The 13,618-nt window shown below is 42.6% G+C and overlaps 1 protein-coding gene across 8 annotated transcripts in view; it reads right to left on the bottom strand.

Moving 5' to 3' along the window:
* Positions 1–13,618, bottom strand: part of FLNA (filamin A) — a 1,106,834-nt gene that overhangs the window by 607,112 nt on the left and 486,104 nt on the right. For all 8 annotated transcript variants that reach the window (XM_044080337.1, XM_044080332.1, XM_044080334.1 and 5 more), the window contains 2 exons: positions 3,090–3,252; positions 2,555–2,755 (listed from right to left, as the gene is read on the bottom strand). In XM_044080337.1, the coding sequence (XP_043936272.1) occupies positions 2,555–2,755; positions 3,090–3,252 (364 nt within the window). The remainder of the gene's footprint in view (positions 1–2,554; positions 2,756–3,089; positions 3,253–13,618) is intronic.

The following is a 13,618-nucleotide window of genomic DNA, read 5'->3' as shown; positions in this document are numbered from 1 at the left end:
TTTGAATTTTGGAATGTCCAGGTATGTGTTCAAAAACCTTGTCCTTTTTTCCTGTTCTGGTACTGTCTGAATGGCCCCCATATCCATGAGGGACGTAACCTGTTTGTGCCTCTGCCCATTGATTTTTTTGGCAGGTCTGGCCAACCATTTGTCATTGGCAGAGTGTGGAAATGGAATCTGTATCCCTGTGAAACTGTTTAGTACCCAACTTGTCTTGGGTTATTAACTGCTAAGTTTGAGCATAAAATGCTGATTTTCCCCCTATGGGTGCTGCCAAAAGACAAGTGCTTGGTGTAGGCAGAGGGAAGTCATTGGGATTGCTTTCTGTAGGTTTGCGCTTTATCTCCTCCAAATCTGGAGGTGGATGCGCCCCCTTGCTTTGACCTGTATTAGTCTTGAGCCCGGTACCTGGAACCCTTAGGCATCTGGATTTGCCCCTTTGAGCTCCGACACAGGAAAGGACCAATTGTTTTGTAGGCCAGTGTCTACTGAATCTTGGTGACTGCACTTGTAAGAAATCTTTAACAGTTTGCATAGACTTAGCTTGGTCATCCATTTTCTTTAAAACCTCGTCTGCCTTAGTACCAAACATAGAATCCTGCTGTAAAGGTGCATCTAGCAATTTAGCTTTAACATGATCAGGCAAATTTTGCTTCTTTAACCAGGCATGCCTCCTAATCACAGATCCAGTAACTGCGCCCTGCAGGAGGCCTCAAGTATCAAAACCACATTGCAAATTATGCTTTCCAACTTGTTCAGCTTCGTGCAATAATTCCTGCAATTCTTTACTTTCTGCACATTCTGAAATCATTTTCCGTTTCAGCAATCCCATAACATGTTGTTGGTACTTACGCATATGAAATTGACAATTTAAGGCCCAGATTGCCAAGGCTGCAGATGTATAAACCTTCTTTCTCCATCTGTCCAGTGCCCTAGAATCCCTGTCAGAGGGGGTAGGGTTTTTTGCTGTTGAGGCCTCAACTCCCTTTGGACCCTGTGAAATAGTTTCAGGATCAGCAGCAGGGTTTCCAAATAAAAATGTATGCAAGTTGGGGACTCTGTCAGGCTTGCTGGGAGCTGGAGGTAAGGAGTCAGGGGTCATGCTAGACTCCAAAAACACTCATTCACAATGTATAAAACAAGGAGAATGACTAAAGGCTTGTGCTGAGGGAGTAGAAGGAAATCCCTGAGCTTTTTGATTCTGAGAAGTCTTTACTCTCCCAGTGAAAATGCTCCTTCAAAGTATGAAAGGTTTCTCCAAATGAATAATCCTCAGGAGGAGATGCAGATGGAATAGACTCCTCAGCATCAGAATCCTCACAGGAAGGTATAGATAATTCCTGATCAGAAGAAATAGAAACCTGATCTGAAGATTCATAATCAGCGTCTTGCCTAGGCCTCTTATCTGGAGGGGGATGGGTACCCCTGATAAAGGTAATGAGGTCTTCAGCCATTTTGATAATCTATTGTTTAGGCAGAGGCCTGTGCACATGGCTCATGCATCTTTTTTTAGGTTTAGAAGTTGCTTTTGTCTTTGGTTTTGCAGCTGTCAGTTTGATGTACAAAAGTTGCCTGAATACACCCTCAAAAGCCGGTGCCTGCTCAGCGGCTCCAGACCCACAGGGAGATACATCCATCGGTCCAATACCTTGAGTATCTTGTGGCATGCCGGACTACACATGGGTGTCGGTAGAGGCCTGCGACTCAAAGGTAGTGGGGGTATCAGGGGCTGCGAAGGCGCCAGAGTACCAGCGACTGGCTTAGAAGCTTTGTTTTGGATCTAGGCTGCCTTTTCTCTGTCCTTTTGAGTTTTATGTACTCCAGTAGTTGGATTGCTAACCAACTACATTTCTGGGTAGTTAAATCTGTTTCCAAAATACTTTGATGCAAAAATAGAGACGCTTAGTGCGTTGGTTAAATCTTGCACAAAACAGCCAGGTACGTTGTGATCAGGGCCACGGCAAGGAATATACAGTATAAATAGAAATCCTTGAGGTATTTGCTTCCCACAAGTAATACAATTAACTTTTTCTGACATCAGTAAAAAGAAAGGAAAAAAAAAGTCCCCCCAACAGGGTACTTAGCTCTAGTGAAGACTTTGGTTCTGAAACTCTAACATTTCAGTAGTCGGCAGACCGGCACTTGCCAAATGCTTCGGCCACTGCGCGGAAAGAAAGACTGGAGAAAATGGCATCTGCTGCATGTTTTATACCCCTGACGACCTGACATCATGGAAGAGAAGACAGCAACCGATGCAGGACCCAAGACTTTGGAATTCAGGCCGATTGAGGGCAACCTGCCAGCAGATTATCCAAATGTTTCACTGTTGCAGTCATTACATCTGCCTTGTGCATAATCCTAGAACACCAAATACATGATTAAAAACACTGCTGCTGGAGTATAGCCTGCAATCCATGTATTAGAACTAGCACCTCACACATAACCTTGGGGTCTTGGGGGTTGTACAGGAGACATTCCAATAATCCGCAGTAGAAAGCTACAGGATGCAACTCATGCAATCTTGAAACAAAACCAATAGAATGTTAATACTTACCCTGGCCAATACCAACTGAGAAAGGACTCTTTGGGATCTGGGCTCCTCCAAATGTTATGTGTATTGTGTACACTCCTTCCATGGTGGGTTTGTAGGTGCAGCGGTAGGTACTGTTACCTTTGTCCTCAAGCTGAACATCCACAGCATCTTTCTTTCCAGTTGGGTCAACTATGCTCACCTCTACTTCGCCAACTCCAGCACCTAAGATTAAATAAAATTCAGAAATTTAAACACTAACCAACCAAGAAGCGTTTTGTTCACCTGTTGGTGGAATGAACTTTGGAGCGACCAAAAGACTAGTTACATGTACAATTATGTGCAGAATTTAAAGATATGAAAGAAGGCTTCATACAAAGAACTTGAACAGGCACCCACATGACTGATGCAGTTGCCATCATTACAGGACACTGCCAAAATACATCAGATAGCTTCAGAATACCAGAGTTGGATTCTCAACTACACAAACTTTAAAAGACCACCTAAACATAAAGTTATCCTACTTTAAGACTTCCTAAAGGTGAAAACTTCTACTTACCCGCTGTAAATATTTCAAAATAAGTACTCTTGTTGGCAATGTTCCCACTGGGTGTCAGGCCTGGGCCCTGTGCAGTGACTTTACTGGCATCTCCCTGAGCTTTGCTCACCTCTACTTCAAATGGACTTTTGGCAATGTGTTGCCCAGCAAACAAAACTGTAACCTACAAAAAAGTAAAAACATGGATTCAAAGCGTTCAATACTTGTCCACTGCAGTAGCTTTTAGAGTAGCAAGCAAAAGGCAGGAATTGAAACTGAAGAACTAGTGTGCAGCAGTTCTACTACCCCTTAATTTGCACAATACAACTATAAAAAGCCAAAGTGGGTGCGATTCCCCACAACTACTACTTCAAAATCAGGCAGGAGGGAAGCTGAAGGTTAGAACCCATAATTTACTTTAGTAAGACAATAGAAACAATTCTTCAGGTTTAGCCAAGGGAAGAAAAAGATGACAGCTTACAAAAAGTAGGCCTGTAACAAACATCAGTTTACTATTAAATGTGTAGTGGCTGTAGCAAAGCTGTAATCAAGAAATTGCTGCAAATACACCAGGATAATTACCTCACACTACAAATTTACAACTGACCTACTCAAACAGTAGTGAAGATTAGCAGTAGAGCATGAACGTAAAGCAGCACAGTGTGAAAGGGCTTTTCTATGACTCCATAGACAAGAATGGAGGATTATGGTGCAAAGAGATGCAACTCATGTTGGATAACTATTTTAAAAGAATCCAGTTACTTGATAAAGGAGCTCTGGGCTGCTCAAAGACCAGACTAAACTGAAATACAGGCAGCAGTGGTCTGAACTTTGTACAACTTTACTGCAAAAGTCTGCATGTGCCAGTTTTGAAGGTGTGCTCTTAAAGCAGTACAGGAAGGATTCAACTGCCTTTGTTGAATGGGTGGAATGCCAATTTTTTGGGCAAAAGCAGGAGTGGAGAGTTGAACATACTATTGTGGTGCTTGAAATCTGAAGATTGGGGGGGGGGGGGTTAAGTACTCCAGACCAACTGGTCCAGTACAAAGCCTACACGCAAAGGGTTAAAGATTTAGCAGTTTAAAGCCACCAAAGGCTCGGACACTGGTAACCATTTAGCCATAATGCTTCAAAGGTGTTCTTATTCGGGTAGAATAATGACCCTACAGAAGGCATCGGAGGTAATGAAGCTACAGCATTCTATGCTACTCCAATAACTGGAGGAGCACCCCTTTCCTACAGTTAACTGTACCAGTGGTTACAGAGTATAAAAGGTTTTGGCCCAGAAAGTGTCTTTAGTTGTCTGGATAAGATCTTGATAGCTACCTTTAGGCGTCTGGCTAAAGAGAACACGTCTCTAATCTGTTCCATGTTGGTCCAAATGTGGGCTGGCATAGTTTTGATTCATACCAGAGTGCAGCTTTCATATGTGAATGTAACAGTTGTGCTGCATTAAATTAGGTAAATCAAGGGAGGGTGGCCTAATGGTTAAGGTGTTTGCCTTACAAACATAACGTGCAGAGTTAGAGTCTCACAAGGGATAATGGGCTAAGCTTACAACGGCTCACAAGGGCACTTAGATTCATAGGCTAGTACTAGGCTATGAAACAAGATGAAGGTAGTTACAACTGAAAGTCTATATACAAAATATGGATTTTAGGAAAAAAAAAAAAAAGTCAGGCAATTTAACATGGGGAAACGTATACAAAGCAAAAAAATTCCTAAGGGAGCAGAAGCAAAACCTACCCAAATTTTAAGTTCAACAAGCAACTGAACTGAAGGGCCAGTGGCCAATTTTTAACAGGGTGCTCAAGAAATCCCCAAGCAAACATCTTCGCCAATAAGAGGAAATCTCATTGTTCTGGAATTTTTCCAGTGTAAGGGAACAGAGCTCTGATGGAACTGATCTGATTAGGTCTTGGGCAAAAGCTTAAGTAGCCCTCTTCACTGAATTTGCACGGCCCTCTTTTGTAAAGCAAGTGTTGGAGAGGTGCTCCAGGGACCGCAAGATACAGTTTTACTACAGAAGACTGGGGTACAAACACATCCTGTCCAAATTGACAGCTTTAGACTTTAAGGGGTAGAGGTATTTAGAGATGTTGGAGCTGGGTTGGGTTTGGGAGGGAGGTAAACTGCCATGTCATGAAACGGCTGACATGAAGTGAAGACTGCACTTTACTACTAGAAGTTTAAGCCCAGAAGTGTTGGGACTACTGCAGCCACCTGCTGGTGGGTTTCAACCATGTTACAGTACAGACCTATCCCCACTGTGTAGTGTTAAGGAATCTCCAGACACCAGGCTTCATCTCAGAATTCAAGGGCTTTTATTTCTTTGGTTAGCCATTGTTGGAAAAAAATGAAGGAAAGCTAAATGGAGTAGTCAGTACGTTCGCTATACATGGTGGGACCTGGATTTTGGAAGATGGAACCCCAGCCTGAGACTACAATGCTAAAGATCTAGGCCTTACAAAAAGTGGAGACAGGATACCTTTTGGGATAGAGGTCTTCAGAAGACTGCTATATGGCAAAGGGTCACTTTACGAAGGACAAACGCATACAAAATATACACCTGTAATGTGAAAGATATGTTGACTGGCGGCCAAGTTCTGTTTTTGGCAAGCCTGAACATCCCCTTTATGCCAGTACACAGGGTGCATATGGTGATGTTCCAAAGACTTATAAATTCAGAAGCCTGGCCGGACATCAGGCTTCCATGGAAGGGAATCCCATATAGTTAAAAGGCAAGCTGATCTACTGTTAGGGTAAGACTTTACACAACTGTACTTTCCAAATTGACAGCTAAATTCACAGATTTAACAGGCTGTGAAGATGTCCATGCTAAGATGCATGGTACTGTCCCAGGTTTCTACTTGCACAAAATCCCATTTGTCTCCTCTTTATTCCTCTCCCAGGCAGAAAACTTGAATGCTTTCAACATCTTTTAGATATTGGAAAACTGCCATTTTAAAGCCCACTTATCAGCTTGTCTTCATAAGATGAGAACCAGATACAGTTGCTTTCAGCTACAAGATCCTCACATTTGCTAAAATCTGTTTCCTTTAGTTACCTGACTTGACCCAATTAGTTTTAGGTGTAAGCAAGGACCTTAATCCAGTCATTGCCCTATGCAAAAACAAACATTAATTTCACTTGGGATTTATTTTACATTTGTTAACCGGGAAAGTCCAACTGGATACAGGTCCATTTTCAGAGGAGGCCCCGGGAGAAGAGCTCCAAATGTACAAAAACGAAGTGTAAATACAGTGCAATTAGTCTCATCACAAAACTGAAGTTTTAACGATATGTACACACAGGTACAGGTTTCTCACATATATACAGCAAAGGTTGGAAGCAAGTAGCTGAGAAAGAAAAGGTTAATAATCTGAAAAAGGAAAACGTATTAAAAGGTGGTTATCATACATGGTGTAGTGTTAACTAAATCTTTCCAGTAGGTGGGTGATGCACAAACAATTTTAAAACAGTCGAGTCGCAGTTTTATTCCTGTAATGAGGTTCTGATTTATGAATTATGTTTGAGTGGGGGTTAGTCAGGATTTGTACAGGGACAAAGCCACTGCATTTTTAGGCATTTCCCAAGGGATATTTTGAATTGGGATAAAGAGGGGTCATTGGTGAGTTCAGCAGGAAGTAAGTTCCAGTTTTAACCAGCAGAGTTGGAGAACAGTGATTCACCAGCTGAATTGTTGGTTTCAGTTTGCACTAGCAATTTTTTGGAAGAGCCAAGGGATTTTAGGTTACTGTAGGGGATAAATATTTTTCAGTAGGAGTGTACTGCCTGGTTGGTAGAGGATTTTGTGAACTATTAGTTGGTTATATTGCAGTTGACAGGGTAGTTCAAGCCAGTCTAACAGTTGGTTAAGGCAGTGATGGGTTCTATACACTGATCCTGTAGCAAATCTGGCAATGTTATTGTAGCACCTAGTTAATTTGAGGTTTGATTTGCTTAGGTTTATGAAGATGGGTGAGGCATAAAGAAGGGTTGATAGCAGATCTGCCCGACATGCAAAGCCATGTCCAACCCAGAAATGGACATGCTCCACCTAAAGAAAGTCTTATCCCCTCGAGCCACACGCTCTAGGGATCTAAACCTCACCACAATAAATGTGATGTGCTGGAGGGATGGATTCCTGTCCCAGAGACTTCTCATGCTTTGGAACAAGATTCCAATCTACATTAGGCAGAGCTCCTTGCCAATGCTCTTCAAAAGAGACCTTGATGAGTGGATGGGAAACCAAGTTTACCCCGGTGATCACTTCAGTGGCTCTGCTGGACAGAGGCACAGGGAACTAATCTAAGGTGGGGGGGTGGCGAAAGCGAACACATTCTGGCTAGGCTTATAAATGCCTTCGGGCAGATAGGTTCATAGGCAGGTACTAGTTTATATGTACAGGCAATAACAGTTTAGCAGATGGGGTTAAGAATGGTTTAATCCTGTATAAAAAGCCTAATTTATTATGGTTTTAATAGCCTTGTCTATGTGAGCACCAAACTGGAGATTGTTGATCACTCCCAGTAGTTTAGTACCAGGTTTTGGGGAAATTATGGTACCATTGTTGGATATTATGGTGAGAGGTGGTGAGGGAACCTTGCGAGTGGGGGAGAAGAGTAATTGGTTTTATTTAGGTTTAATAGTAGTTGTCGACCAGTGAGCCAGTTCTCTACTTTGTTGAAAGTGATTTGGGACAAGGATGATCAGTTTACTTTTACAACCAGACCCCTCACCTCAGCTACCCAAGATTACAGCCCATTATATATTAACATGCTTTGTCCAGGATTTACACTGGCATGCCTTAGAGATACAGGGATACTAAAGTAAACTGGTGTAACGAAAAAAAAACTGAAAAACGCATTTATACAACATGCAGTTTGAGACATTTTATAAAATGTTATTGATGCTGTTTTCCTTCCTCCTCCCCTTAATGCTACACACATTAAGGACATGAAGTATGACATTGAGGACAAGTATTTCCCCTTTTTTGTTCAGCCGTATTTCACAACTGTGAATTGATGCTTTGTAATCCCACATTCATAACTTCCAAGTTACTGGATTTCCATCTTCCAACTCCAGTCTATAGTTAGTTTTCAACATACTCCTAAATCCAAGAGGTTATGCATCAAAATATGCCTGATCTACCACGAAAAACATCCCGAAGACAGGACAGCAGCTTGAATCTCACCTGCCACTCAATATTCCTAGATTACTGAAATCTACACTTCAGTTTCACTGAGTCTCCAACTTTAATCTGCCACAGTTTTCAGAAAGCTTTCTGCTAGTATGACTGCATTTAGTATTAGAGATGCTGGCAGCTTTCTCATTGCCAGGTCTGGAGCATACACACTTGCAGTTTACACAGCGGAATCTCAATCCAGTTGCTTGTTTTACAAAGTCTGTTCCATTTCCTCTTGTACAGGAAAATTTTCTATGTGCTCTGTCTTGTTCTCCAGTTACGTACGACCTCAGTTGTAAAACAAAATGAACGCTTTATTGAATATTGTGTTTTCGTCCAATAGACTTCATCCTGGATCCAGGATGAAGTCTATTGGACGAAAACGCAATATTCAATAAAGCGTTCATTTTGTTTTACAACTGAGGTCGTGCTTTGAATTTTCCACACTCCTGCTTTTCTTTTTTATTGGTATTGGAGCCGTTTTGAAAAGTCTGCCATATTGACTTTCTTCTTTTGTTCTCCAGTTACCATTTTTTGAAACCTCTTTTCAAGCAGTCTCTCTGCCAGCCTTTTCGTCATTCATACCTCTGATGTTTGCAGTCTCACTGAACCTGTTTAAAGCTCCTTCCATTTTCCAGTCTAATTTTCTCCTCCTGCGTTTCATTTAATCAAGAGCACATTTTGCTTTTCTTCTAGAACGCTGGAAGAAACCTCTTGCATGGCTGGAGCTAAACTGCTTTTTGCTAAACAGCTGCAGGATTCTTCCCAGACAGCACTCTCTTCACCTTGTAGTCCATTTTCTTTTGGGTTCTCAATTTCTTTGATGGCATCTGGGTAGTATACTTACTAGCAAGTAAAATTTACCCAAAAAGAAATTTGCCTGTTTTGCAAGTTTGTTTTTATACTGGCAGAGCTGAAATTAAGAGCGTTACTCAGTGTGCAGCCATCTGGGAAGTCACCACCACACAGGACCATCTCCAAAGAGATCAGATGTAAAGGCAGACAAAGTACTTCACTGCGAGCTGCAACTTATTCCATACACTGGAGTTTGGAAACCTCCGCCTACAGTGAGGTTTTTGTAGATTAGGTTCCTAGTGTAGGTGTTTTACTAAAGAGGCTATAGAACTGGTGCCAAAAATCAGTTAGTCTGTGGACTCTTACAGTATGAAGTATCCCTTCTCATTTTTTCCAGTTTCAGGAAAGAACAGGATAGTTTGGCTTCAACTCAGATGCCACTTTAGAGAAGGATTTGTCTAATGAAACCCAGTCTGTGGAAAAGGCTGACTCACCATAACAGCTTGCAACTTGTGCTTGCAGAGGTCAGCGCAATCCATAAAATAGCTTTCCATATTGTGAACCTAAAATTAGGTTGACAAGCTGGTTCAAATGGAGCAAGTGCTGGCTTGAATCATAAAATAAAGATCCAAGGAGCAGCCCCTGGTTCTCTTGGAGGCCTTCTGCAAAACTCCTTCCATACATTCATAGATTTGTACTATGCCAAGCACTAAGACCTTTTTGCGCCTACTCGTACATCCCAGATCTGACAAGTTCTTGTACCTTAAGTGTAAGGCAGGAAATTGGGCGAGGACATTTACAAAGGCTGCCTGTCCATTACAGAGGGATGAATTTCCTGTGCCAAATTAGTGAAGTTGCATGAATTGGGTTAGGGAGAAACTCTGCTTCACATAAATGGGGAGCTTGTTTCAGAGAACGGGCAGTCTCTGGGATATGCAACAGGCTCCCCAGAAGGTCCCATTTATATCACAGGCAGGGCTCAAGTCTTTGTTGTGCATCAGTGCAGGGCCCAAGTCCTTGTATGCCACACATCTCCCTTCAGCCTGAAGAGACCAAACAGGGATAGGGTCTTGAGGCAGTCAGGACAATCTCCTTAACACAGTGGGGAACAGCTGAATGTTTCCATTGCTGGGTGTGCCTTGTCAGGTACATACCAAAAAGGGGTATGTGTAAACTTTTTTTTTTTTTTTTTTACATGAGAATGCACTGAAAGGGGACCCATAGGCAAACATGCTGAAATGGCAGACTGGAACCTTGATAAGTAAGGCAGGCCGCAAGGACAGCTAAGTATTATAAAACCAGAAAACACTAGCTCTGAATGGATGCTAGTTGTATTGGCAACCAGCTAGAATTTTTTTTCATTTGCAATGTACCTATACGATTTTCTAGGTAGCAGGCAGTCTTAACACATTAGTACACACTTATACACAGAAGCCTAAAGGGAATAGACCCAATCATCCAGGCAATCCATTAAAGTCGATGGGGATCAAGATCGAAACACCCCTGTTCTTGTGCAAGCAAATCCATTCAGAGTGAGCTTGTGGTAAACGCTCCTGTTCATTTCCAAATGAAAACACAGTTGCTTGTGCCAGATATCACCACAATGATATTGAGAGGATTACTTCCAAGTCTGAAGTACTCTAGTAAAATCAATGAAAATGGTAGGAAAGCATGGAGGAACATTCCTGTCCAAGGAAAGGAAAAGGCTTCCATCTTCCAAGCCTTCCTGCTGGACTACAGGTTATACACAGTCAAGTGCCTTGATTAGAGCAACACATCTTATATATTTGTGCTTCTATGCCCTTATTGTCCCAGATACCTTACACTTTTATCCCTCCACTGATCCCCAAGCAAAGCCTGAAGCATTTGCGATTGTTTTGGAGCAGAAGGGGAGATCTAGACTGGAGGATGTCTTGTTCTCCAGATAGATTTCACTTTACAATCCCAAAACTGGAATTTGGGAAGACAATAGGTGTTTGATGGGATCAGATACCATTGCATTATTATATGGATTCTTGCCAGGGGTATGATGAATTAGATGAAAGTCCAAACTTCCTGAAGTAATCCTTTGCAGTGACCCGTGTCGCATTAGAAATCTAGATTAAGGGCTTAACTATGGAACAAAAGCTGTGTTAGAGTGTCTCACACAGTTCAAAATCCTTTATGACTAAAGTCCAAGGACTTCAATGTTGGCTTGGAATCTCAGGATTATGCATTTCCGATTATGTAGGAAATCTTGCCCAAGTGAGAGACTCCAGACATGTAAAAAAACTCTGCAAGCTAAATATGGAAAATACTGATACCTTGTAGCCTGCAATGAGCTATAAAGTACAGTTTTGTACCTACCATAAATGTAGATGTTAGTGTATACACTGCTGCAGTCATTACACTTGGGTCAGGCAGTTCCCCAGTCAGCCCGAGTTCCAAAGTCTTGGTCCGGCGTTGGTTGCAGTCGCCTCCTCCCTGACGTCAGTGTGACAGGGGTATACAAGATGCAGCAAAAGCCATTTTCTTCAGTTTTTCTTACCCCAGATGTCAAGGTGCCTCTAAATAGGTAGGCAATTCCAACTGCTAATAAAACCCACAAGAAAAGCAAAAAACAACTTACTACCTATGGGGAGTATTTGCTGGTAGCTGTAAGGGTAGAAGGTATAGGTACGTACCAGCCAGTACGAGGGGAAGGAGGGAGGGTAACCTGGACTGCAGCAGTGTATACACCAACATCTACATTTATGGTAGGTACAAAACTGTACCACGTTCATAGTGTTCTACTGCTGCAGTCATTACACTTTGGTAGAATCCCAAAGCTGAGGTAGGGTGACTGGTTCTAAAAGGCATTAGGGGTGGCTACAAGGCCCTGCAGCACTGCAGTGGCAAAGCCAGCTCTGGATTTAGAGTATACAGGCAGATGGTAATGCTTGGTGAAGGTATGTACAGAACTCCAAGTTGCTGCTTCCAAAATATCCTTGGTAGGTACCTCCTGAGGTAGGCAGCTGAAGTGGCTATTGCCCTGGTGGAGTGAGATCTAATGCTGCTAGGTACAGGTTTTCCATGGCATGTGTAGTAGAAACTTATACAATGTCCTATCCATTTCGAAATAAGTCTGTTTTGAAATGGCTTTTCCCTGTGCTCCTGCAGCATATGCTACCAATTGCTCAGACTTTCTGAAAGCTTTGGTTTTGTCCAAGTAGAAGCGTAACTACCTGTGAATGTCCAAAGAGTGCAGTAGTCTCTCCCCTTTATTGTGGTTGAAGATAAAAAGTTGTCAGGTGAATAGTTTGGTTTAGAGCCACACTGGATACCACCTTTGGCATAAACGTAGGGTTAGTTCTTAAAGACACCCTGTCCTGGTGGAAAATGTGGAAAGGTTTCACTGCCATTACAGCCTGTAATTCTGAAACTCTTCGTGCTGATGTTATTGCCAGGAGCAGAGCAGTTTTCCAAGAGATATATTTTAATTCTGTTAGCTGGCTCAAAAGGAGGTAAAGTTAGTTTTTCCAAAACAAAGTTGAGGTCCCAAGTTGGAGTAGGTACTCTATGGGGCGGTCTTGTTTTTAGCCCCTCTGAAGTACTGTTAGAGGATTAGAGAAAATTGGTGGATCTGTGTTGTAATGAGCAGAGATGGCAGAGGCATGGATCTTTATGGATGAGGAGGAGAGGCCTTTGTTCAGCATCTCAGTTAAGTATTGTAGTATCGGAGGAATGTTTGGGACAAGAGGGTCAAGGCTGTGAGCGTGGTTCCAGGCACAGAATCTCCTCCATTTATCCGAATGGGCTTTCCTGGTACTTGGCCTTCTGGCCTCCAGAATGACATCCATAACAGCTTTGGAGAGAGGCATTGCTTGCTTGACTAAGGAGTCTTCCATGCAGCTAGGTTTATGGTCTTTAGCTGGCTGTGCAGAATTGATTGTTGTGCTGAGTCAGCAGATGTGGGATTAGAGGCAAAATCCAGGGTTGTTCTTGTGCTAAGCTCCTTAAGATTGGGTACCAGTGCTGGTGTGGCCAGTCTGGTGCAATCAGGATCATCTTTGGCTCTTCTTGTCTGGCTTATGAGTACCTTTGGCAGGAGAGGAAGTGGTGGGAAAGCGTATACTTGTAGGTTCTCCCAGCTGAATGAGAGGGCATCCACTTTCCATGCTTGTGGATGGTAACTCCTTGTAAAGAATTTTTGTAGCTGGCAGTTTATTGGGGATACAAACAGATCCATGTCCGGGCTCCACCACCATCTCTGTGTTATCATTCTGAATATTTGTGGATCCAATTCTCATTCGTGGGAATCCATGACGTTTCTTGCTTAAGTAGTCTGCCAGTGTTTCTCTCCTGGCAGGAATTGTGCTTGCAGATGAACTTGAAGGTTTATAGCTGTGTTCAACAAGGTCATGGCTTGTCTGCATAGGGGGTAGGAGTGAGTGCCCCCTTGCTTGTTATGTACCACAACTGTGGTGCTGTCTGTCAATCAGTAGTGGTCCTGGATGCAGCAGGTCCTTGAAAGCTATAAGGGCATTTTGTACAGCTAGCATCTCTGATTGATGTGAAGATGCCTTTGTTCTGTGGGCCACGTGCCCTG

This window comes from Protopterus annectens, chromosome 8.part0, assembly GCF_019279795.1.
Source record: "Protopterus annectens isolate FY-2018-M chromosome 8.part0, PAN1.0, whole genome shotgun sequence".
Classification (NCBI taxonomy): domain Eukaryota; kingdom Metazoa; phylum Chordata; order Ceratodontiformes; family Protopteridae; genus Protopterus; species Protopterus annectens.
Note: the sequence above shows the minus strand (reverse complement) of the source record. Positions and strands in the feature narration are given on the sequence as shown.